Below are 26,695 nucleotides of genomic sequence, written 5' to 3' on the forward strand. Positions count from 1 at the left end.
TCGCAGTTTAGTGACCCCAAAGGAAAGAGAAAAATTGCTTTTTTTTAAAACACCCATCTATAAAGACCCAGAGGAGCACTCTAGTCCAGCTCAAGTCACAGGTCCCCTGTAAACCAACTATTTCAGCTTGTTAAAGCAAATGAAATATGGCCTGAGAAGGACTCCGTACTTATATATTTGAGTCCTTGTGGATGAACCGTAACCTAGCTTAATAGGCACGCAAAACTGAAAACCTAACTTAGCAGTATGCACTTGTAACAATAGCTGAGTGTTGGCCAATCCCAGCGGCCATCCTTCAACCATTCATAGACTGCTGGGTGTTCAAACTATGTTCAAATACGGCAAACGCCGAGCTGCAACCAATCTCACTGTTTCTGTACCTCATTTCTGATTCCTGTACGTCACTTTAGTTTTGTTTTTTGTTTTTTTTTTTTTTTTTTTTGGAGACCAAGTCTCACTTTGTTACCCAGGCTGGAGTGCAGTGGCACAATCTCAGCTCACTACAACCTCCGCCTCCCAGGTTCAAGCGATTCTCCTGCCTCAGCCTCCTGAGTAGCTTGGATTACAGATGCCCGCCACCACGCCTGGCTAATTTTTGTATTTTTAGTACAGACAGGGTTTCACCATGTTGGCCAGGCTGGTCTCGAACTCCTGACCTCAAGCCATCTACCTGCCTTGGCCTCCCAAAGTGCTGGGATTACAGAAGTGAGCTACTGTGCCAGGCCACATTGCTTTGTCTATAAATTTGTTCTGAACCCTGGAGTCTCTCTGAATCTGCTGTGATTCTGGAGGCTGCCTGATTCATGAATTCTCTCTTTCTTTTTTTTTGCTCGATTAAATTTAATCTAATTGAACTTGTCTTAAGTTTTCTTTTAGCAAGCTCCATGATGGGCATCTCAGATTGGCCAGGCCTGGTCCACCTGCTGTGGCCTGGGACTGGTACTGTGATTGTGAGGACCATCAGCACTGGAAGAATCGAGGAAGGGCGGTTCACCTGTTCAGAAGGCGAGGGGGAGATGTCACACAGCCAAATGCAGCAGATGTCCTCCACCACGTGCATCCCGTCAGCATGCCCGCCTACGCAGGGCTCAGCCCGTTCATGCTCAGACAGGCCGGTCAGGAAGCCCCGTCACAGGGAGGCTCCAGGGTGGGGTATGGAAGGTAGTGGTCTGAATAGTGTCTGTTAAGCAAATGACAAAAATCAACCCCAGAGAAGCAGAAAACATCTAGGTGGCCCAGCCTGGTAAGTGGCGGGAGATGGTGGTAGAGCTGTCTCTGCCTGTCATCTTCAGCCTCTTCTCGCAAGCCCCTGGCGGTCCATATTGAGGTAACAATGACCATTCTTCTTCCAGACAGTGTAGAAACAGTGACAATGTGGTTATGGCCCCCTGGAGAGCGAGCAGTTGATGAGCTCTGCGTATGGCTGCTGTCCTCCATGGCAGAATGCATTCCTGCAGGATGAAGTCATGGAGCCAAGGAAGGTCAGGGTGTGGGGGGCTGCCTGGGTCAGAGCTCCAGAGCAGTGCTGCTCCCCCTGCCCTCCTCCTTAGGTCTCCCATCACTGGTGGTCTCAGAAATCTCTGAAGACATTTGAATCCCTGCCCTGGCGTGAATGCAAAGGGAAGAGTCTGTTCCTATGAAGCAGTTTGCAGATTGGTGGAACTGAGAGAACCCAGACCCTTCCCCGTTTCCCTCGACCTTTCCATCTCCGGACCCCAGGCAGACTATGCTTGGGTGGTGACACAGAGGAATTTAGTGTTTGGTGGACCCGTTTGTGGAAGTGATGGATGCTGACAGCTGGCACTTAACAGTTATCAAAAGTAACATTAACTGGAGTAGGCTCTGTGCCACTTAGAGCTTAATGACTCACTGAATTCACCCCAAATCCCCATGAACTAGCATTATTATTAGCCCTGTGTTGCAGGTGACGAGACTAAGGCTCATCCAGTTAGAATATGATGGCTGAAACCTACATTCAAACTCTGGTCTGTTTGAATCTGGAACTCTTAGCTTCCCCCCAGCGACTGTGTTAGAACAGAGGAATCATCAGTTCAATTTTCACTTCTCTCCTAAGCCTTCGTGGCTCTAGACCTATGGTTATAAAGGTTGTTCACGGATCAAGGGCCCAGGAGGGTTTGGGGCTGGTGGATAGGGGCCAAAATACAGCCCAGGGGTGCCATTTTTCTAATTCTCACCAAGGCCCTATACTGACTAGCAGCGGCTCTACCCGGTACCATCGAGGACCTGTTCAGAATTCTGACAGCAACCACGGTGCTGGCTACTCACACATCTGGCCCCCCTTAACCATGGCTGCCTTGCACTGTGACCGAACTGGTTCCCATGACGAAACCTGTTATTCCCGTAACTCACCCAGCACTTTTTTGCCCCTAGGTTCTTGCTCCTTTGGTCCCCTCTGCCTGGAATGGCCTTCTCTCCTCAGCCGCTTCGCCTGGTTCTATTAGGTTGATGCAAAAGTCATCGCGGTTTTAATGGCAAAAACCGTGATGACTTGCACCAACCTAGTATTTCACAAAACCTACATTTCCTTTAAAACCCAGCCTGATGCCTACTCCTTCAAAATGCCTTTCATATCCCACAATTCGACTTCATCTCAGTCTGCCTCCTCTCACAGGGCTTTGTGTTCGTGCTGGATGGAGCCCATCACACTCAGCCTCGCACTAAAGGCCACCTACCTAGTGAGTGAGCATTTAGTAGGCGCAGGACACTGGGCTAAACGCTGTCCATACTTCATCTCCTTGATTCTTCACGTCACAGATGTCATTATGCCCATTTCACAGAGGAAGAAACTGAGGCTTGGCGGACTTAAAACCTTGTTTCAGCAGGAAACGCAATAAGGCGTTCTGATTTTCCAGCTGTCTCCTATTAGGGCTGGTTTTCCCTAGATGTCATGACTAGGTGTGAAGTGTGAGCTACTTGAAGGTAGAAGCCAGGGGGGTCCCCCGCAATCCCGGAGGCAGGCTTCTGAAAATGTTTAGCCCAGGAAGGAGGGCTGCCCTGGCCCCCAGCTTTCCGTCCCTTCCCAGGTGAGCTGCAACTCCAAGGCTCCGAAGCAGGCCCTTCACCCACGCGGGCCTCAGCAGCTGCTTGGGAAACAGGATCGCTGCTCTGTGGCCGCCCACAGAGAGACCCTCGGGGGGCGCCAGGCAAGCGAAGGGCAGAAACGACTCGGGGGGCAAGGGGGAGGGTGCTCCAACCACACCCAGCAGCCGCCAGCTTGTTTACGCCTCTCCGCCGTGTACCCCCGCCCGCCAGTCACGTGACCGCCCGCCCCGCCTCTCGGGCTCTCGCGTGGCTCCTCCCGCCGCGCCGGCCCTTCTTTTTGCCTCCTTCGCGGAGTCACAAGATCTCTTAGCAGCCTCCTTTCGGATCCTTCCGCCCGGCCCCGCCCCCCCCTCCACAAAAACCCTCCTTGCTTTTTTTCCTCGTCCAACCCACATAGTCAGTTATGAGTGGACGAGCCTCTTCCTTCCGGCGGGGCTGCCGAGCGCGGCCGTCTGTCCTTCCTTTCGAGAAGGAGGGGAGGTCCGGAGGGGGACTCTTTTTCGTGGCGGAGGCCGCCGTCGGCCTTGGCCTTTTCACGACGGGGGAGGTGCTGTACGTCCAAGATGGCGGCGCCCTGTAGGCTGGAGGGACTGTGAGGTAAACAGCTGAGGGGGAGGAGACGGTGGGTGAGTATGGGGGTGTCTCCCCCTCCTTTTTATGGGGGCTTCCTGGGGCAGCCCCGGCACCATGACTCCAGTCGGGGAGGCTCGGAGGGGCTGGAGCAAGAGGCTCACTTGCTTGGTAGGGATCCCGGGGAAGGGGGGTTCGGAGAGCTCTCCCCTCCCTCTTATTACACGCTATCTCCGGCTGGCCCGGCCGGGACTGGCGGGTCCCTGGGGAGGAGAGGCGAGCCGGACCGAGCACTTCGCCCCTCCTTGGCCCCCGAGGGAACGGCTGCACCCCGGGCCTCGGTCCCTCGGACAGAGGTGAGGTGGGCCCCTTCGTCAGCCCCTCACTTGGTGGGGTGACAGGTTCACGCTAGGTGCGGAGGGCAGGGTAGAGACGCTTGGCGGGAGGGGAAGGGTCGCTAGGGTGGGGCTGGTCCCAGAACTTAAAGAGAGGGGTCGGGGTAGAGGGGCGTGGAGAATGAATGGAGGTTGCCTGTGGGGATCAAGGACTCGCCTGGACTCGGTGTCTTCGCTGAAATTTGCATGACTTGCTCTGGGTGTACTTGTGGGTGTTTAATTGATGGTGAAAGACAGTTACCTTAAAGTCGGCAAAGGTGATTCCTAAGAGACAGCTATTTGCAGAGCCCCTCCTAGGCGTTCATTCATTCATTTGAGGAACTGGAGGATGAAGAGCCTGCAGTCGGAGGGACCTTGTAGAATTAAAGCTCTTTCTTTGTGTTTCCTGTTAAAGAGTTTTGCTTTGTGTGTTTTGGATGTGTGGTGGGGACTTGGGAGGGGACGCGATCCTCCTAAGAACAACAGCTAACGTTAATGGAGTGCTCTCTGTGTGCCAGGCACTGTGGAAGTGCTTGGCAGTCATTATCTCCTTTGGTCCTCACGACAAAGAGAAGAGGCAGCCACTGTTAACACCTCCAGTCTTCTCAAATGAAGAAACTGAGGCCCGAAGAGAGCAGGGTACTTTGCCTAAGATCACACCCCAATTGTATCTGAGCCAGGACTGGAACTGCTGGGATCTGACTGACTCCAAAGATATGACTCTTAAATTTATCTGTTATTTGATCAAAGCTGGCCTGTAAGTGATTAAAATTTATCATTTAGCCAAGGTTTATGCACGTGTGTCTGTTTAATGTTGAAGTGGGGGAATGCACTTGGCTTATCCGCCTTAGCTTTTGTTTGGGATGGCAGTGTTGTGCATGTAAACTTGTTAGTCTAAATTAGGCTACAAAGTATTTGATAGTTTAATGAAACTGACGAGTTTACTGCAGAAAGAAGTCCTGCTAAAATCCTTGCTGGCTTTTTTTAATAGAAAGTGTACAAATAGCACTTCACGTTGCATAGAGTAAGCTATAAAAGTGCTAAAATGGAGTAATACTCTTCTGAGATACTTTGATTTATAATTTTGGGATCAACTTGGAGCATCTGAATTCAAACAGGGTGGCAAAGTGGAGCTGTAAATTTCAGGAAGCATTATAAAACCTAATCTTTGGGGAGCCTTTGATTTACCGAGCAACCACCTGTGATTCTTAAATTGAGCATTCCTGAGTAAACCTGGAATATGCAAATGTGAAAACTGATTTAGGGTTGTGTAGGGAAATGCACCTTTAACAGTCATGGATCAGGCAAATGAGGCTCCTCAGAAACACTGAAACATTCTTTGCTATTGCCCTAGGGAGCTGCAGAATCTTCCTCTAACCACCTGGTGTAAACTTAAGGGGTATTTATAGAAGATGTAAACGGAAAATATCCTCTTACTAAAGTTAATATCTTATCCAAAACGCTCTTACATCACGTGCCTAGAAGGGCAGATGATGTAAACTTTCTCTGCTGCATGCATTTCCTGGTGTCATAAACACTTGGTATGTTCCTAAATTCCTGGTTAGAAAGCAGGTGGCTACCAGCCTTCTTGTTTCCATAAAATTAGAGTGCTTCAGGTCCTGTGACTCAGTTGTCCTCTTCCTCACTGGGTGAAGAGTAAAAACTGATACTGCTACTGTTGTGGTGTAATATGATGCATTCTGTGCATGCCTGGTTTCATTCGTGAGATGCAACTTAACAGTCTTACTAGGGCAAATCTAATATATACCTCTATATGTAATGTTTGCAGAATAATGAACTTGCTGGAAACAAGAGATCTGAAACCCTAATGCTCATGAGAACCTCGATGTACAGATATTTGGCACTATACTAGGTAGACCTACATATTCAGACACCTTGTGTGTATATTTTGGAAGAAGACTGATTCTGATGTGCACCAGAGGTTGAGGACCACTGGCTTCAAGTATCAATCTGGCTATTTTCATTTATTATTTATCGCAGAGGTATTTCTTAAAATAGCTTGTAGCCTTTTATTTGTGTAGTGGTGGGTGAATTTTGGGCTCTGAATTAGAGCTGACTTGTTTTTATAGCTCTGTCTTCATTTGAAGTTTGTTAGGCTACAGGTATGTTTATTTCTGGGTTCCAGGGCCATAGCGAACTAAAATTAGCTTTTCCTGGAATTAATTGGATATTCTTGAATGCCGATCAGCCAAATACAGCAATATCTCAACCATTTCAGGCTTTTCTAAAGAGTCAGATAGCTTTTGACCTTCAGTGGGTCACTTAAGTTCTCTGAGCCTCAGTGTCTTTATCTGTGAAGTAAAAGTTGGAATGTAAATTAATGAGTATTTCTAGGCCTACATTTCTGTGATTTAAAGTCCTTTGGGGTGTCATTTAAACATTCTGACTAAATCGATTAAGTCAGCGTGTTAATGGTTTTATAAAAACCAAGCAAATTGTTGACTTTGAGCCTACCCTGTTGGGTGGAGATCTGTTTATCATTTATCCTTTCCATCATAATACTTTTTAAAAAGGCAATTCCCTATAAGTTTCCCATATTATAAATCTCTGAAAGGTTAGTCTTTGCATTGGTTTTGTCATTTAAGTAGCTGAAGGCATGAAAGAAAAGTGTACTTAATAGCGTTAAAATCTGTGGCTGTTTGCTTGAAATGTGTATATGTAGTATACACTCAAACACCGAATTTGTTTTTTTTTTTAACCTCAGATCATGAATTGGTAACTAATATAATTTGGGTAGCATGAAATACTCATTCTCCATTTAAATTCATCTGAAAGAGGTAAACTGTCAGCAGTTTGAGATTATTCTTTCTCTGGTTTACTTTTTAAGCCTGTAGTTGCTAGAAATTAGTAACTTTATGTCTGTTTTCATGGGAGAGAATAAAAATTCAAATTTTATATACTGTGTATAAAATACACGGTCTCAGGACCTTGTCAGTTTCTTCTTGTCCTTTCTCTCGTTCAGTGCTAACTTTTATTATGAACAGGGAGTCAGCAAAAGATAACAATACTTTTTACGGTTGAATGAATTCAGATTTACATCTAATAAGTAAAATGTCTTAAAAACCGTGCTTTAGTCCAAAATAAAGCATTGTAGTTACTGCCCTACAACTCACAGGTCACTCTCTTAAGTAAATATGATGGCAGTAGAGGCCCAGAAGTGTTGGAGTAACAAAGGACAGTTTTGCCCTTCTGTTGGTGATGTGATGGAAGACACAGAGGGGAGCTGTAGGAAGAACAGAGGCAGTGACCTTAATGTCTGCAATCATTAAGACTCTGCTACTTGGTCGGGCGCGGTGGCTCACGCCTGTAATCCCAGCACTTTGGGAGGCCGAGGCGGGCAGATCACGAGGTCAGGAGATCGAGACCATCCTGGTTAACACGGTGAAACCCCGTCTCTACTAAAAATACAAAAAATTAGCCGGGCGCAGTGGCGGGCGCCTGTAGTCCCAGCTACTCGGGGGGCTGAGGCAGGAGAATGGCGTGAACCCAGGAGGCGGAGCTTGCAGTGAGCCGAGATTGCGCCACTGCACTCCGGGGCTGGGCGACAGAGCGAGACCCCGTCTCAAAAAAAAAAAAAAAAAAAAAAAGACTCTGCTACTTTGAGTAGTTCACAGAGTAACAAACTTGAACTGTATCCATTTTAAGTTATAGAATGGTTTTATCAATGTTTCAAATACCAGTTGTTAAATGGATAGACTGCTAAGCATTATATACCCAGCAATCCGTTTTTGTGAAGCAGTAATATTGTTATAATAAAGTTTATATTTTTTGAGTACTCATGTGCCAAACACTGTGGTATTTTACACGTCTGATACTCCATTAACTTCTTACAGCCTTAAGAGGCAGGATAGGAAGAGGAAACAGGCTTGGAGTAAGTTGCCTAAAGTCACTTATTCGGTGGCTGAGCTGGGATATGAACCTTTTTGGTTAACTCCACAGCCCAAACATTTAGTCTTCCACTGTGATAAACTGCTTCATCTGCCGACCTCATAAATTAAGTCACAGGTCAGGTCACTGGTTCTTAACTTTGGTGGTGGTGGGAAGGTGTGTGGACTCAGTTGCCCTCTGAAAATCTGTGGGAAGCTGTGGACCAAATTTCTCTTCTACCCTTTATGTCCCATCATCACCAAAAAAATTCATACAGACATGGGATTTTGGATATGGCTTCAGGTACTTTATGGACCCACCTTGAAACCCAGCTGATCATTTTAGATAGATTACTGCTCTAAAAATGGACTTAGGCTTTATTAAAAACATTTTTTTTTTTTTTAACTAGTAGACAGGAAAGGCCCAAGTCAGAAGGTGGCCTTATGTACTGTCTGGGTTATAAATTACTTTGTTAAACTTCCGTAGTGTACCCAGGTATGTAACCTGCTAAGTGCTTGTCAGGTCTGTGCTGGTACGTTTAGCACCTGGCAGAATTCCACTGGGCCTTTTTCCCAAGGTTTATGCACTATATATATTTTTTTCCTTTTGAACCTCAAAGGAGGTATATTAATGAATGAATGTTTTTTACCTTCATCCTTCTTTTTCCTAGACCAGTGGTTTTGAACCTTTAGTGGACATCAGAATTACCTAGAAGACCCCACCCCCAAAGTATCTAATTCAGAGATCTGTGGAAAGGCCTGAGAATTTACATTTCTAACAAACACCCAGGCTCCTGCTCGTGGTGCCAGGACCACATTTTGAGAACCACTGCTCTAGACTATCAAACTATACCCTTCTTCCCTAGAACACTTCTATTTTGGTCCTATAAACCTGAAACCTAAAGATATCTCACAGTTTGCTTGTATTTCTTTTAGGAGAAGCTCTGCGTAGTGTCTTTTTGAAATATACATGGTATCTGTTTGGCCTGTATTATCTTAGTAAATAATGTTGTTCATGTTAATAGAAAGTCAAAACATAAGCATTATTTATTGAAGAGATACGCCTTACCAAAATCAAGCTCTGGCCTTACACTCAAGTTACTGGAAGGTTCTTCACCTTTGGGATAGGCGATAAGCTTTAGCAAACCATCCATCAAGGCCCCTAATGGCAGAAATTCTGAATGGAGAATCTGGCAAGTTGGAGTTCTCTTGCCCCAGTTTGTCCTTGAGAGGGACTCCAACTACTAAGACCTTTTCAATCGCACATGACTACACATGTTGGCAGGTTTTCCCATCAGCTGTTTTACTCTCACATAGTAAGTAGTTATTTCCTACCCTTTTTTTTCCTTCCTTCTAGGCACTGATAGGAAGAGAGAATGGGAGCAAGTATTGTACCCTTTTTAGATGCATTTGTGCTGAAGGCGCCTTGGTTCACTTGATAGAATATTACCCTAAGAAGTCACCTGAGAGTTCCTGAGCCAGAGCAGAACACTAACCTAACAGTGTAACATCTCTGCTCTATCTAACTGTACCTGATAATAAAATAGTCTATCCATGCCTGGACCTGTGTCTGAATTGTCCTTGAACTTTTATGGATAAAAAATTGAATCTGGAAGACAAGTTATAGTGAAGAGACATCTGCCTTCATTTACACATGCAGTACATTTTTACATCATAGACAAATGTGTACAAAATTCTCTTAGGCAAATTGATATGCCGTCACCTATTTTATGTTACATACAGTCCTGAGGAGTCGTAGAGGGTAGTGTCTAGGCCACATATCACAGCACTTGTTTTTGAAAAATTCGAATGTTCACCTGTAATTTCAGATAAATCCTTTCTAAAGACATCTTAGGTATCTGCCACTAGTATTTTCAAAAGGTATGTATGTACTCTTGGCCCTCTCACAGCTCATGATGCATCTTGGCTAGGGCAGAGATATGTGAAAAAAATGGCATACGGGTCCTGCTAATGACAGCTGTCCATGGCTGTTAGGCTGGAGGTCATGTGTGATCCTAGGCATATAAGCCATCTGTCTGTAAACACCTAAAGAATGATATTAGTTAAGATGAACAGTGAAAACAGATTGACCTATGTGCCTTCTGTTTCATCTCAAAATACTTAAACACAGAGCCCTTATCTTCTTCCTCAAACCTACGTTTTATTCAAAAAGATTGCTTATAGAAGTGAAGTTATAATGATGAACATAAGTGAGAACACAACTTTTGGGTCAAATATGAAAGGGAGAAAAGTCTAGATCTGGAGGCAGGTTTCTTTTTAAATTTGGCTTTCGAAGATAAGGACATGGATTGACACTGGTGTTCTGCTCTGCCAGGTGTTTCCATCTGCACTCCTCCCTTCCCCTCGGGAGGTTCACAAATCACATCTCACTTTACTGACCAGAGTGATTATGCCTTGTAGTACCCCCGTAGGGCAGGATTGAAATACAAATGAATAAGTCAATAAACACTTAAAAATATAAATAAGAGTAGAATAGTAGGTAGCCTTTGACATACCAACATAAAATTGCTACCAATTTAGTACCATTATCATTTTTAGTGCAGTAATAAAGAAGTTAAAAGTCTTAACATTGAGCATTGGACAAAAACACTCTGCTTGGCAGGGGGTGGAGGCTCACACCTGTAACCCCAGCACTATGGGAGGCCAAGGTGGATGGATCACTTGAGTCCAGGAGTTCTAGACCAGCCTGGGTGACTTAGGGAGACCCCGTCTCTACAGAAAAATACAAAAATTAGCTGGGCATGGTGGTGCGTGCCTGTATTCCCAGCTACTTGGGAGGTTGAGGTGGGATGATTGCTTGAGCCTGGGAGGCGAAGGTCGCAGTGAACCATGAGTCATGATTAGGCCACTGAACTCCAGCCTGAGTGACAGAGCGGGGCTCTGTCTCAAAAAACAAAACAAAAAACCAACCACCAACAACAAAACCACTCTGCTTTCCTAGAGTAGGGCCTTTATGTAGGACGGGTTGTGGCTGGGCTGTCTACAGGATCTCATCTGGTGTAGATCCTAATTTTACCCTTGCCTTAGATATTTCTTTTCAGGTAAAATGTCCAACCAGGATTAGTCGCAAGAGGAAGTCTATATGACTCACTGGACTAACTGCTTATTTTAAGATTCTGATTTTAAGATTAGAGGCTCTTGCACTTTATTTATTTATCTATTTATTTTGAGACGGAGTTTTGCTCTTGTTGCCCAGGCTGGAGTGCAGTGGCACGATCTTGACTCATTGCAACCTCCACCTCCTGAGTTCAAGCGATTCAACTGCCTTAGCCTCCCGAGTAGCTGGGATTACGGGCATGTGCCACCACGCCCGGCTAGTTTTGTATTTTCAGTAGAGATGGGGTTTCTCCATGTTGGTTAGGTTGGTCTCAAACTCCTGACCCCAGGTGATCCGCCCACCTTGGCCTCCCAAAGTGCTGGGATTACAGGCGTGAGCCACCACACCCGGCCTGGGCTCCTGCACTTTAATTCAAGCCCTGTGACTTGTAGTGAGTGTGGCCAGGTAAGCACTCCGTCAGAATGGTATGATCCCTCTTTTCTGGAGGGCCAGCCTGCCTGCAGCACTGTTCACAGGCTTGCAGGTGCCACTGAAGAGACCAGTGGAGTTTAATGTCTGGAATGTGTTCCACGTGGAAATATAATTACCCTGTCATCTGGAACAAGCGATTTTAATTGTTAGAGAGTTCCTCAGTCCACTAGTTTGACTTTGGCCATGGTTGTACATTTAAGAACTTGGTTCAGGTTTTTTCCATGTTTAGGGTAATTAGGTGTCCATAGTATATGAGGCTCGGCTTTCATACGCTATTCAACTCTGGAATGGCTGCCAAAGAAGCTGATTAAATCTTACCTGATCTGAGCAGGGTGTGTTTGCCTCTTGTGTGCCAGGTGCCAGGATAGGCCCTAGGTGTCCCAGATGGTTCCTGTCCTCATGGAGTTTACAATCTAGTGATCAGATTGTATCTAAATATAGTTTGAAGGACCCATATTTTAAAAGCAAACGAAAATGTATTTATGTATACTCATTTAACATGGATATTTAATACAAGTTAATTTGGACAGAAAGTAGGGTAAAAGGGGGAAGAAAATAGAAAAATGATAGCTGTTCACAAATATTTTATGTCTGTTTTGTAGTAAACTTAAGTCATGCTGCCTGAAGGCAGAATTAGGCTTTGCACATTTATTTAAGAAATACTGGCCAGGTGCAGTGGCTCACGTCTGTAATACTAGCACCTTGGGAGGCCTTCATGGGTGGATTGCGTGAGACTAGGAGTTTGGGAACAGCCTGGGCAACATAGTGAGATCCCATCTTTAAAACTAAAAAAAAAAAAAACAATTAGTCGGGCCTGGTGGTGTGCGTCTGTATTTCTGGCTACTCGGGAGGCTAAGGTGGGAGGATCACTTGAGCCTAGGAGTTTGACGTTGCAGTGAGCTATGATGGCTCACTGTACTCTAGCCTAAGAGTGAGACTCTTGTCTCTAAAAAAGAAAGAGAGAAAGAGAGAGAGAAAGAAAGAAAAGAAAGAAAAAGAAAAGAAAGATTTTAACTTCTAGTCATTCAATCAAGAAGTACCAGACACCATGGTAGTTGCGTGAAATACAGCACTGAGTAAGCTGCAGTCTCTCCCTGGATATAACTTCTAGTGAAGGAGACATGTTCAGTAGTTAATCAAGCTTATTTAATTGGGTTGTGGTAAGTGACACAAGAAATATAGGCTGCAAAAGTATAACAGGGGACCTGACCTAGTCTGGAAGGTGGAAGTGGGAGGGAAGTAGAGGCCTAGGAGGGCTTCTCTGAGGAAGTGAGCATTTAAGCTGAGATTTTAAGGATGAAGAATGAGTTTAGGAGGAGCCAAAGGTAGAGTCTCTTAGGCTCAGGAATGGGGAGCATGTGGCTTGGCCAAGGAACTGAAAGGCCAGCGAGTCAAGGTGGTGGGGAGGGTTGGGGAGGATGAGGACTGTGGGGACTGTGGCAGGCGGTGAGGCCCTGCAGGCCCACTCAGTGCGTTGTGCCTCTCACTGTCCTGGACCTGCCTCACGTGGCTCCTCCAGTAACTTCGGTGTGCCCCGCACTGTGCCGAGGGCAATAGGATGCATCATCTCATGTAATCCCCACAAGCCTTGTGAGCTTGATGCCATCATTATTCTAACTTTACAGACAAGGTAACTTACAGTTAGACATTGGAGACTTAAGATAAATAGCTAAATGTTACACAGCTAATAAGTTGCAGAGCTTGGATTTTAACCCGGAACTCTCTAATTCTAGGGCCTATCCTGCCCATTCATTTATACCCCTAACAGACATTAACAAAAGACAGAGATTACAAGTTCAGCACAATATAAAGAATTTTCCAGCAACCAGCTGTTCAGAAATGTAGACAGGGAGAGGCACGTGCTTCCAATGATTATGAGTGTTCATTCCAGTGGAAACGTGGTGGCCACCTGTCAGGCACAGAGGAGGAAGAAGCTTGTGCCAGATGAACCCCTAACTCACTTCTGATTACATCTGGGATTTTGCTTCATTGTACATATGTTTTCTTCCTTCAGTGACCATGAAAGACACCAGGTTGACAGAACTGGAAACTGAAGTACCAGTTGTCCCTAGAACAGGTAAGCCATAACAGGCCAGTGGTTAGAGGAAGATGGGAGGGAATTATCTTGCCCATGGTTGTTCATTCAGGGATTTAACATTTACAGTTTTAGCTACCTGCCAGGAACTGGACCATCTATGGCATGAAGTAATTAGTCACATTACTGATGATTATTAGTTGCTTATTCAGTGCCTGACACTGTGCGAAGTGCATTATATGCATTACTTCTTCACAGCCACACTTTTGGTGTTTCCCCATTTTACAGGTGAGGATTCGGGTTCGAAGATGTCATGTAATTTTCCTAAAGATGTATAGCTGGTACTTGGTGGACTCAATTCAGCTCTGTTTAGCAGCAAAGTTTGGTTGTAACCACTTCATTAAATTAAAGCCTGTGTGCTGGCACAAGTCATTTAACTAGTGCAGAGGTTCTTAACCCTGGCTGCACCTTAGAAATCTGCATGGGTTTATAAAAACAAACCAAATGTGATGTCTGGATTCCACCCCTTAGTTAACCTGCTCAGGAGTTGCTGTAAGCTCTCCAGGTGATTCTAATGTACATCCTGGGCTGAGAACCCTTGAGCTGGTGAGTGAGCATTTGCATCTTAACATGGCTATGTCTGTTGCTTTAAATTAATTTTGGGGGATAAATTATATGCTATAGTAGTTTTTAGGAATTGGAGGATCCTGTCTCAGAATATATCCTTCATAAATGTTGAGGCGCCAGCATTTCCGTGGATGGAATTTCCTCTTAGTGACTGAACTGATCACTGAACTGTAAATTTGGTTTAGCAGTAATAGTGCCAAGCGTAACAGAGTTGTGTATAGGACGGGTGTAGGGAAGATGGGAGGTGCTTGGTCTGCTGTCTGAACATGGACAGCTCTGTGACTCATGCCAAGGCTCAGTGGTTGCTGTTTAGTGTATTCTGTCACTGTCTGCCTCACCTCTGTCGTAGGAATTGTAAAATAAGGTAGGGATTTTTGTCTTACAGCTCTACGTTGGTTCATAAGTAGGGTCTTGATACAAATGTAGACTGTCGAAAGTTAAGTATTCTCAAGTAGGGAAAGTTTTCTGAGTTTGATTTTTCATTTTTAGTGTTTTTGTGTGTACTTCATACTGTTCCTTGTTTAGAAGTCCACTGTATATGAATTTGAACCCAAAGTCAAATGGTTAAGTGTTCAGATCATTGAGGTCCCCGAGCTAAATATCACCCTCATAAAATGTAAATTCTGGGATACAAAAGTAAATCTCAAATTTTATTAAACATTTTTCACGATAGTAATTGTATTGCATTTTAGTTGTTAGATTTTAGAAGTTCGAAATTTTAATATAGGAAAAATACTCTGTGGGCACTACTGGCTGCTAGGTTACTCCTGTGGTCACTATGTCACATGTGTAATATCATCTCAACTGGCACACAGCGTCATTGGTAACATTTTTGGACAAAGCAGAATTCAGGAAGGTTTCTGGTAGGTGGTTTTCTGGAAGGAAGCTTGTACCTGGGATTCATAGCTTGGCAAGCCTCAAAGATCCTTACTCTTCAATTACTAAAAATTGTTGGCCGCCTTTAGCAATTCTTATTTTGAAACAAAAAAACCCAGCTTTTAATAGCATTTTTCTTTTTTCCATGGGGTACTATTGTTTATACTTTTGTCCTCATTTTTAAGACATTTTTGGCCAGGTGTGGTGGCTCACACCTGTAATCCCAGCACTTTGGGAGGCCAAGGTGGGAGGATCACCTGAGGTCAGCAGTTCGAGACCAGCCTGGCCAACATGGTAAAACCCCATCTCTATGAAAAATACAAAAATTAGGCATGGTGGTGTGCGCCTATAATCTCAGCTACTCGGGAGGCTGAGGCAGGAGAATCGCTTGAACCCAGGAGATGGAGGTTGCAGTGGGCCAAGATTGTGCCATTGCACTCTAGTCTGAGTGACAGAGCGAGACTCTGTCTCAATTAAAAACAAACAGAAAAAAGCACCAAAGCCAAAGCCAGACAGCCACCAGATTTTGGCTGAGTATAGAGACTGAAACTGAACTTTAGCAGATCCCTGCTTTCCATGTTTTTTGAGATCATAAGTATTGTTGGATCAAATCTGGTTACTAGTTGTATAGTTTAAACTTAGTTCAGGGTTTCTCATGAATTACAAAGTATCTTTTATTGAAAAGTGATGACTAAGAACCTCCCTGCTGCTTTAGATTGGGTGGTCAGGGGAGGCCCATCAGATATCTGCGAGACAGTCAGCTGTGCAAGGATGTGGGAGAAGAGTGTTTCATGCATAGAGGGAACAGCAAGTGCAAAGGCCGTGAGCAAGAAAGAACCAGTATTCCTGTGTTTGGGAAGACTGGGACTAGAGCAGAGGAATGAAGAGGCAGAGGGGGGTTGGGAGGTTAATAACTGGCTGGATCTTATGAGGCCTTCTAGGCTACTCATGAGTTTCATAAGTTCCATAATGTTATTGGCTCTTATTAATTCCATGGGAAGCCATTGGATGATTTTAAACAGAGGAGTGAGATTCTGATGTTTATATCTCAGTGTCTCTTTTGGTTATTTGGTGGCAAATGAATTTTGTAGGGTAGCATGAATACAAGCAGGGAGAGTAGTGAGGGGGGCTGCTGCTCCCTTGTCTCTGAGAGATGATGGGGGCTTCGACTGAGGTGATAGCAAAGGGTTTGCTGATGGATTAGATATGGTGGTGGGGGTGGTGAAAGAGTCAAGGAGTCACCTGGGTGTTTGCTTTAGACTGATGGTAGTACCTTTTACTGAGATCCAGAAGATGGCAGAGTGATGGATTTTGGAGTGGAGATTGGCCTTGAAGGTCATGCCTTCTGAATGTGACTAGCATCATCTACAGCACTGTACTGTGCACGGTATGTGGCCACTAAAGATAATATTAAACTAAATGGAATATTGCTTTAGCATATAGGATACAGAAATCCATTCACCCAGTTGCTGTCTTTTAACTTCTCCTGTATAGCTATTTTCTATGGTGAGTTACTTCCAAAATGGAAAAGAGACTTATGGTAGAGACTTTTGTGGCTAACACACTGATGCTTCATTGTGTCTGTGGTGCTAATCTTTAGTTGACTTTTCTCAGCCAGTCTTCTATAGGCTGTAAAGTGTGTTTAACATGTGTACATTTCATCCACCACTACCACCACCCCTGACTGAGTCCAAGTTGGGCTGGTTTCTTCCCCTTTTTTGTGCACATATTGAACCATGTCTTTTTTTCTGCTATAAAACATATAATTCTTCATTGCACTGGCTAAGTCTGTTTTACCTGCTTAACACCTTGCACTTACTGTACCCTCAAATGTTTGAATGTGCTTAAAAAGGAGATATTCTAGTTGTGGGATTGATTCCAAAAGCTATGATTTAACTCGTAGGAGGGCTTTTTAGAATGTCAAAAATGCTTGAACTTGAGCCACTTATGCAAAGAATCTCACATAAAACCCAATGTTTATATTTTTCCTGGAGATTAAAAACTATGGTAAACAGTAGAATTTTGGAAGGCAGCTATGCTCACCACTATACCACCAACGCGGCCGACAGTAGGATTTTGGAACCAGAGAGAAAAACTTGTTGCCAAAATGTGTTTCTAATGTGTTCTAGAATAAAACCTTACTTTGCAAATGAAAAAACAAGCTAGGTAGCCCAAGCTGATTAGCCCACACTATCGCCAAGTTGACTGGATGGGCGCCATCTTTGTTTAAAATTGAGCTCATGTCACTCCGGGCTCTGGGGCTGCCTGCATTTGGAGGACCAGATCTGACATTATCATCTTCTGACTACACAGAAGGCAAACTCAGAGTCTCCCTAGACAGATAATAGGTAAGTAACAGTTTTATTGAAACAAAACCAAACTTAGGGACAAGATACTTTTAAATTTATGAACAACATTCTTTGTCACTAATTGAGAATCATTTGTGATTTACCTGAAGTAGAAATCAATGTGGGGGTTAGCTAGACAAGTGTGCCATTAAAAAGTCATCTTGAAAGTGGTGGCCCAAAGATTTTTACTGGTATTTTTTATGATAATATATAGGTACTATGCAGCGAGTGTTTATATGTACCTGATACCATCTAATTGCTTTTCTGTTTTGAACTTTTACGGTAGAATCTTACCAACGGTGGTCTCACATTTTGGAGCCCTTTGAAATTAACTTCCTATGTGATTTACTTGTAAGATTTTTATTTATAGATATGAGTCAGCAACTTCCTATATCATGGTATCAGAAAGGCATTTAGACATTTTAATTGATTGTTCTGATAAATGAACTTCTAATTAAGAGCCAAAGTCAGTGAATGTCACAAGATTGTAATTAAATAAGAATATAGATGATAGCAAATTAATACCTGGCAGTTTTTGGGGTCATTGCTAATTTAAATTTGGCATTCTTGCAGAAGGAACTTATCTCTTTTTTTTTTTTTTTTTTTGAGGCAGAGTCTTGGTTTGTTGCCCAGGCTGGAGTGCAGTGGCATGACCTTGACTCACTGCAACCTCCGTCTCCCAGGCTCAAGTGATTCTCCTGCCTCAGCCTCCTGAGTAGGTGGGACTACAGGTGCACACCACCACACCAGCTAATTTTTGTATTTTTAGTAGAGATGGGGCTTCACCATGTTGGCCAGGTTGGTCTCGAACTCCTGACCTTAGGTGGTCCGCCTGCCTCGGCCTCCCACTGTGCTGGGATTACAAGCATGAGCCACCATGCCTGGCCTCAGCCACTACATCTGGCTTCAGCTTAACTCTTTAGTTGGCTTTTTCTTTATCATAGTGTTTATCAAAAATAATGTGTCTCACTTTAAGAATTACCTGGAGTGCTTATTAAAATATAGATTCCTGAGCCCAAAATACAGTTTTGGAAGGGGCCCAGGTATTGCATTTCTAGCAAATATCCCAGGTGGTTTCGATGCACATTGAAGCTTAAGAACTACTACTTACACTTACTGAAAGAAAAGGAAGTTTTTTCCTCTTTGGGCATGCATATCCCCATGTGTAAAATAAGGATGATACCTGCTCACATCACATCACAGAGTTGCTGTGATGATCAAAACCACAGGTTAGCTTAGTGTGACACTTAAGGGCTTGGGGCTTTGGAGTCAGGCATATCTAGGTTCCAATATCAGTTTTTCTCCTCTGGTTTTGCCTCTTGCTAGCTTTGTGACCCAGAACAAATGGCTTGATCTCCATTCTGCTCCCTGTACAATGGGGACAAAAGTGCCAATTACATGGTGGTCGTATTAGGCGTATATACAATGATGTTTGTAAAAGGTGTACAGTGCTTATGAATGATAACTGTTGTTACTTGTTTTAACAAATACAGCCTCAGAGATCAAAGTGGGAGAGAAATCATAAATGTGTATAGTTACACTTGGGGAATGAGCTGCTTTTTGTGTATATCAAGATAAAGCAGCTGCTCTACTACCAGGTTTTGAAGGGCGAGTTGTTGAAGGTTTGCCCTGATGATCCCATCTATGGATACCTCCCTGTAGCCAGTGGTATTTGGGTGTGCAGTTAGATGTCTCAGTTGAAAGGTGTGTGCTAAAACGGAGAAATGATCCCCAGTTTATGCTAGATGTTGGACTTCACAGACTTGTGGCCTAACTAGCTGTACTAACTCTCAGCCATTGATGAGATTGTCAAGAAGGAAATAGTATGCATTTAGTTCTTCTGCTGAAAAAAGACTGTCTGCTTTTTAGAGCAATAATTTGAAATATAAATGTGGTCTTAGCCAAAACCCAAGGTAGAATCAGAAGTAGAAATAAAACTTAGATTTGATCCTATCATTAAGTTGCTGTGACTGTTATCAGTTTTTAAGATTTCTTTCTGATTGTTATATTTTGTAGAAACCCTCTTCATAAACTCGCCAAAGAATTATTCATACACTTTATCTTCTTTTATCAGCTAAATGTACTCACTGTTTGAATCAGAGAATTCTGGCCAAACTTCCCATTGCATCGAACACATGGATTGGTTTGTCTTGCAGGTATTTTTTTTTTGTGGAGAAAAATGGGGCCATTTAGTGACTGTTCATCTTCCTTTTTCTCAGTTTGGTAGTGGCCCCAATGAAGAACCTTCAGAACCTGTAGCACACGTCCTGGAGCCGGCACAGCGCCTTCGAGCGAGAGAATGGCCCAACAAGCGAATGTCGGGGAGCTTCTGGCCATGCTGGACTCCCCCATGCTGGGTGTGCGGGACGACGTGACAGCTGTCTTTAAAGAGAACCTCAATTCTGGTTAGCAAAATAATATCCTTTTTAGCTTATCTGCTAGAAAGAAGAGATTGACTTAGAGCCACTAGAATCCTGCTGATACATTTTAGTTTTCATCTTTTGAAGAGTTTTTTAAACACCCAAAGAGATTATCTATATGTGTTTTAAACTTTCAATTATGGAAATACTCAAGTATGCACACACATGAAGTAAGAATCATGCAGTGAACCCCATGAACCCAGTTTCAAATTCTTTCCTCCCTGACTCTCCCACCCGCCAAATATTTTAAAGCAAATTCCAGATGTCGCTTTAACTGTAAATCATATGTGTGGTTTTTAATATGAAAAGTGTTAACCTCTTTTTAATATGAGAAATACAAATTTAAATAGTACCCTTTTTTGCTTACCAGATTGGCAAAATTAAATATTGAATATAGAAATGGGCACTGTTAGCAGGAAGATGAATTGATGTTCAGCCTTTTGGAGTATTAGTCATCAGTTTTAAAACACATACCATTTGGGCTATTTATAAGAATCTGTATCTTATTACAGCTTCGAGTGAAATATAGTGAAAAACTGGAAAAACCCAAGTATCCTTCAGTAGGTGAATGGTTAAATTAGTTATGTAGAGCCATGCAGTGCAACACTAGGAGGACGGAAAGAAATGAAATAGGCCATAGATGCTGACGTGGGAAGGTGGTTACAACACATTGTTCAGTGGAAAAAACACACATGCACAAACTGTGTCTGTGTCTGTGGACATGAGGGCTATGTGCGTGTGGTTATACAAGTAGAAAAGGGTTTGAAGAGACACGCTCTAAACTTCTAAACTTAAGGGTGTTTATCTGTGAAGAGTGGGTTGGGAGGCAGGTGGTGAGGAGCACTTTCATTTTTATTTTATGTACTTTTACATAGCCTGAATTTTTAACAATAGTTATGGATTATTTTTTGTAATTAAAAAACCAATAAAGGGCCAGGTGTGGCGGCTCACGCCTGTAATCCCAGCACTTGGGAAGGCCGAGGCGGGCGGATCACAAGGTCAGGAGATTGAGACCATGTTGGCCAACGTGGTGAAACCCCATCTCTACTAAAAATACAAAAATTAGCTGGGCGTGGCGGCAGGTGCCTGTAATCCCAGCTAGCTACTCGGGAGGCTGAGGCACGAGAATTGCTTGAACCCAGGAGGCAGAGGTTGCAGTGAGCTGAGATTGTGCCACTGCACTCCAGCCTGGCAACAGAGTGAGACTCCATCTCAAAAAAAAAAAAAAAAGCAATAAAAATGACTTCATATGTTTTTATGCATATTTAGGCAAATAAGCTTGGAATTATCCTATTATTAAATTAAGAAGGCAGAAATGTAATGCTGCATAAAACTTAGAATAGCATATAAAGAAACATTTTCTAGATTTTGTGACAGGCAGCTGTGTAAGGTAAATTTAGGATGTTAAGGGGAATAAGTATCATCCATTGCCCTTTTCTTGATTTAGACCGTGGTCCTATGCTTGTAAACACCTTGGTGGATTATTACCTGGAAACCAACTCTCAGCCGGCATTGCACATCCTGACCACCTTGCAAGAGCCACATGACAAGGTAATGGCTGAAATATCATAGGCATTTCATATGTTCTCCATGAGTACAACAGCTTCTCTGCATGGCCACTGTGCAACTTGTCCTGAGCTTATTCTTTTGATTTCTGTGTGCCACTGATGACATTGTTCCCAGTTTATACCTATATATAAAAATTACTTTGTAGGACCCATGATTCTTGAAAAGTTTACAAAATAAAACATATTTCAGAGACTGTTAAAGATCTTGTTTGGGCCGGGCGTGGTGGCTCACGCCTGTAATCCCTTAGGAGGCCAAGGCAGGTGGATTGCCTGGGGTCACGAGTTTGAGACCAGCCTGGCCAACATAGTGAAACCCCATCTCTACTAAAAAATACAAAAAATTAGCTGGGCGTGGTGGTGGGCACCTATAATCTCAGCTACTTAGGAAGCTGAGGCAGGAGAATTGCTTGAACCTGGGAGGCGGAGGTTGCAGTGACCTGAGATTGCGCCATTGCACTCCAGGGCAACAAGAGGGAAACTCTGTCTCAAAAAAAAAAAAAAAAAGATCTTGTTTAAAGAAATCTTACATTTTCTGTACTATAACTATATAGTGATGATTTGGCCCATAGATACCCATCTTTCAACCCATACTTTGAATAGAATTTTTAGACTTTTATCAATATGGAAAAGCTTCAAGTACAAAGGACTAACATGGCAAATGAATCAGTCTTGTTTCCTAGCACCAGGCACTTGGAGCGCTCTTTCATGTTTTCCTTTTGTTTTTAGTAAGTAGCTAATAAAACATGGTTATTGCAGACTCTGGTAAGTCTTAAGTGTGTATATGAGAGCAGCTTCCCCAGGATTTGAAGACCTTGTATTGCGTGCCTTTTACAGTACATCTTGTTTTGTTTTGTTTTTGAAAGAGGGGTGGGGTCGCATTCAGTTCCCCAGACTGGAGCGTGGTGGCACAATCATAGCTCACTGTAACCTCGAACTCCTGGCCTCAAGCTGTCCTCCTGCCTTAGCCTCCCAAAGTGCAGGGATTGCAGGCATGAGCCACTGCGCCTGGCCCATCTTGTTTTTTTATTTACTCTGGTCTGAATTGTAATTTCTACTACCTAATTGATACTTGAGGCCAAACCATGTAGTTTGGGTTGCTCTAGCAATAAGTGGCTGCTTCCAGCAGGATCCCCTTGTGGCTTCAATAACCTATCACAGTTTGGGACTATTGGTTACTGAGGGACTGTGAACAAGTCTCCCCCTTTTTGCATACGTGTATTGCAGGATCCTTTTTCATGAGTTGCAAACTGGCTGCCTTTTGTCAGGCCAAATGCAGCAGTGTTTTGTTTGCTAACGTGGTTTTTAAAATCTTGAATTTGATCTTTTATCTGCATGACCCTTGCTTTACATTAGAGACAAGACTTAAGAGATTGGAGCACATCATTGCTGTCTTTATTTGTGTTAACTTCATACATTCATGTGAGGATTTCCCTTGTTCTTTTACATTTTCAGCACCTCTTGGACAGGATTAATGAATATGTGGGCAAAGCCGCCACTCGTTTATCCATCCTCTCGTTACTGGGTCATGTCATAAGACTGCAGCCATCTTGGAAGCATAAGCTCTCTCAAGCACCTCTTTTGCCTTCTTTACTAAAATGTCTCAAGGTAGGATGTTTGTAAGGATTTGAATGAAATGGCTTTAGGAGTATAGTTTCTGAAATTCTAAGTAACTTAAAGCAAGGAAGCTAGATTTTAACTTTTAGAGTTTAAAACCTTCTAGGCATTTGGCTTTTCTCAAATATAATGTTGTCCAGAGTTGGTACTTAGTAAGTTCCCAAATATATCACTATGACTATTGAATACCTTGTCCACGCAAATACGGAAAAATTTCGATCAGATGGGTTCAATGTTACATTATTCCAAACCTCTGATTTCATCATCGTTTAGCCTTCCCTCGTTTAAAAATATCCTGGATCATCTCTTGGGAATCCCTGTTTCTAAATTATCTTTTAGCTAATAGAAAAAGGGCTTAAAGTTTCTGTTAACTGTTTAGGAGTACGGTCTGGTTGCAGCTATAATTAAGACTTTGTTGATGTAAGTTCTACTAGTTGCATTCTATTTTTTGCACTAAATTTAGTGCATTTTTCTATACAGGGAGTCAAAATCTAAATCGAACTTTATGGTTTTAGTTTTAACAGTGGCGTGCAGCCATACTCAGGGTTATTTGTTTAATCTGTTTTAGTTCCTGGACTTGTTTTCTATCTATAAAATAAGAAAATGTGGTTAATATTAACTGCCTGTACCTCACAGAGACATGAAAATATCCAATAGTATTTGTTCCAGGATGGCAGTACCATTGGATTCATCTGATACAGCACCATGCAAATTGATTTTTGTGTCTGCCAAGAAGGGTAACTCTTTTATTATCCCTAGAGGTGGGTCCCAAGGAGTCACATCAGCAGGGTATTATAAAAACATGCATTTGATTCAGAAAAAATAGGAACAGTTTTAACAACTTAATGTTTTTTAAGCAAATGGATTGATGAGAATATAATCTAGTTAATGGATTGGTGAGAATATCATCTAAATAGATTGATGAGAATATAATCTAATTTTGAGGCACATCATTTAGTTCAGATTGCAAAACACTTATCTTTTCCAAAAGAGTAAGTTTTGAATATTAGTCATGGATAAGTCTTCAGTTAGACTGTTAGGATAAATGAAATCAGGGCTAGTTCTTTTTGCTGAGAATCATTATATAGTCTCATATATTCTCAATTCTCCTACCAATATATTATTCTTACTGGGTATCTTCCATAACGAAAGGCTTGATGCTTGATGTAAAAATCAAAATATATTTAAAACTTTGTTCCCAGACTCATAGATTCCTATTCTAATAGGAATAATGGACGTCTTAACCTACATAGTAGTCTTTTGGTTAATATCTTGTTTCATAAATCTGAATTTCATCTACCTGGCAAACATTCATGATTTAATTATGGGTCAGGTGAGCTGCTGTAGCTAGCTAGTCAGAGTTGATTGAGTATCCATTGGGTGTTCAGTGTCTTCAGTTAGCCTGAAGTTATTTATTTGACTTAATATTTAAACTATAGGCGTGCTGAAAGGTTTCCATATGTATTTTTTTAAATTTACTGGTCTCTAAATACTGCTTTGAAGTGAGCCTTTAAGTTGACTTGTTAGTGCTATATGAATTTCTCCTTCAATTATACTTCTGTCGTAGTTCTTTAAAAAATAGTAAGTTACTTGTCAATGTGTAGTGTTTTTTTTAATTAACAAAAAGTAAATATCTTAGGATTTGGTTGAGTGAATGAAAACAGAGCAGTGCTCCTGTGTTTTGTTGAAAAGCAGCTCCTTTTGTTTTCATCCAAGTGCTATCAATAGGGCATCCTAAGGCTTTAGGAATTAGGTGTCCCCAAGTCAAGTTTGAACTCATCTCCCGGATGCCTTTGCATAGGTGTGTTGTAAATGACTCATTACAGTAGAGTTGGGGCTCAGTGTTCCTGTTGAGTCTGTTTGAATGTTATCCCCTCAGTAATCCTTAGGGATAGGGAAATGAGTATGTGAGTCAACTTGTGATTTGTGATTCTCTCAGTGTTTAGAGCTTCTTCACGTACTGTACAATGCCGATCCTGGTGCCAGTGCCTGACAGACGTTTCCTGTTTGACCTTTTCTTCTGCAGATGGACACTGACGTCGTTGTCCTCACAACAGGCGTCTTGGTGTTGATAACCATGCTACCGATGATTCCACAGTCTGGGAAACAGCATCTTCTTGATTTCTTTGACATTTTTGGCCGTCTATCATCATGGTGCCTGAAGAAACCAGGTACAGATCTCCTCATATACCTATTGGGCCCTGTGAGGTGAATGCTTTCATTATTGATTAATTGCTCATATGCTGTAAGGAATGGACATGTAGACTTTTATAGCTGAAATGAGTGGTTTTCACCAGACAGATGAGGGAATACCTTGGGTGCATCCATTACAGGCACACAGAAGAAACATGACTGTTAAGATAACTTTTTTATTTTGTTGGCTTAAAAGGATTGGTTGTCAGAGAAATTGAGCGGTAGGATGTAAAACTGTATGATTGTTGATAAACTGAAAAGCAGCCTCCGTCTGTATTGCAGCAGTACAGGACTAAGCTTGTGGGACATTTCTGTATTCCTTGGCTGCTCTGTTGTGACAGAACGCAAATGTCAGGTTCTGAGAACCCGCTCGTTGTACCTGTAGGAGTCAGAGGGAAATGCTGTGTGTCCTGATTAGCACTCCAACTTCAAATGCAGTGGTTTTTTTTTTCCCTATCGGCAGGTAGCAGAGCTCTATCAAAGGGATCAGAAGCTGTAAGCATGTGAAATTTGGAATCTTTGGGTTATCCCAGTGTGAGGTATTTCTATCAAAAGGATGAAGTATGTCAGACCTGTGAGACAGAACACCGTGGCTTCCTGTATAGGATTAAATTACAAGCATAGGCCCACGTGGTGCCTGCTTGTTTAGTAGGACCTTTGGGAAAAAGGAATTGTCTGTCCATTATTGTGGAGGACCTTTATGTATACGGTGGCCGTGGGTTTCCACAGGGTCTAGGTAAGGCTAAATTAAGACGTTCGGTTTCTTTCACTCTTAGTTCTTTAAGCTAATTTCTAGATAATAGTTTTTTTCACTCTGTAGTTATAAATCTGCATAGCTAAGACCACATACTGATTTAAAAGAGTCTCACACATTCATTCTGTAAATATTGAGTGCTTGTTAAATATCAGGTCCAGTGCAAAGCACGGAGAGATCAGTAAGACAGTTTTTTTCTCAAGAAGCTCATACTTAATTCAGCAATGGAGAAGTATAAATTTTACAGAGAGGTATCATCATAAAGATAGTTCAGTATTGTGAGAATGTTTGGGATCCTTTTTGGGCAGTGCCTGAAGAGGAGGGCAGAAGTTAGATCAGGAGGAGCCTTCATGGGTCACAGTAGTAGATTGGAGTTTATCCAAAGCTTATAGGGAGCCACTGATGGATTTGAAATAAGGGTGTCTGGTGTGTTCAGATTTGTTTGCATTTTAGAAAACCACTCTTCCTGTCTTTGGAGTGAGGTGGGAATATACATAGATAAAAAGTCATGCTGGCAGCCACTTGTTTATATCTGTTTTGCACTCCTCAATCTGTGTCCAACTAAGAGGCTCTTCTCAATGGGTTCCTTTTCTAGGCCACGTGGCGGAAGTCTATCTCGTCCATCTCCATGCCAGTGTGTACGCACTCTTTCATCGCCTTTATGGAATGTACCCTTGCAACTTTGTCTCCTTTTTGCGTTCTCATTACAGTATGAAAGAAAACCTGGAGACTTTCGAAGAAGTGGTCAAGGTAAATTAAAATTGCTTGTTTGTTTGCTACTTAGCATACTGTTTAGATAGGCTGCATTTATACCTT

General features: G+C 42.7%; 2 protein-coding genes across 28 annotated transcripts in view; one reads left to right on the top strand and one right to left on the bottom strand.

The window, feature by feature from the left end:
* GFI1B (growth factor independent 1B transcriptional repressor) overlaps positions 1-3,251 on the bottom strand; it is a 52,425-nt gene extending 49,174 nt beyond the window's left edge. Inside the window, exons 1-2 of one of the 2 annotated variants that reach the window (XR_010119918.1) lie at positions 2,694-3,251; positions 392-1,451 (exon numbers count right to left, since the gene is read on the bottom strand). The gene's annotated coding sequence lies outside the window, so the exon portion shown is untranslated. Of the gene's footprint in view, positions 1,452-2,370 lie in introns of those variants that run through there. The other variant, XR_010119917.1, reaches the window with a different exon arrangement.
* Positions 3,252-3,448: 197 nt separating this feature from the next.
* TSC1 (TSC complex subunit 1) overlaps positions 3,449-26,695 on the top strand; it is a 53,886-nt gene continuing 30,639 nt past the window's right edge. For 3 of the 26 annotated variants that reach the window (XM_055270567.2, XM_055270563.2, XM_055270565.2), the window contains exons 1-7: positions 3,450-3,689; positions 13,459-13,521; positions 19,550-19,735; positions 21,198-21,301; positions 22,771-22,923; positions 24,959-25,103; positions 26,475-26,629. In XM_055270567.2, coding sequence (XP_055126542.1) covers positions 19,630-19,735; positions 21,198-21,301; positions 22,771-22,923; positions 24,959-25,103; positions 26,475-26,629 — 663 coding nt within the window. In that variant the 5' untranslated portion in view covers positions 3,450-3,689; positions 13,459-13,521; positions 19,550-19,629. The other 23 variants (XM_055270569.2, XM_055270564.2, XM_055270566.2 and 20 more) reach the window with 13 other exon arrangements.

Source organism: Symphalangus syndactylus, chromosome 3 (genome assembly GCF_028878055.3).
Source record: "Symphalangus syndactylus isolate Jambi chromosome 3, NHGRI_mSymSyn1-v2.1_pri, whole genome shotgun sequence".
In the NCBI taxonomy this organism is placed as follows: domain Eukaryota; kingdom Metazoa; phylum Chordata; class Mammalia; order Primates; family Hylobatidae; genus Symphalangus; species Symphalangus syndactylus.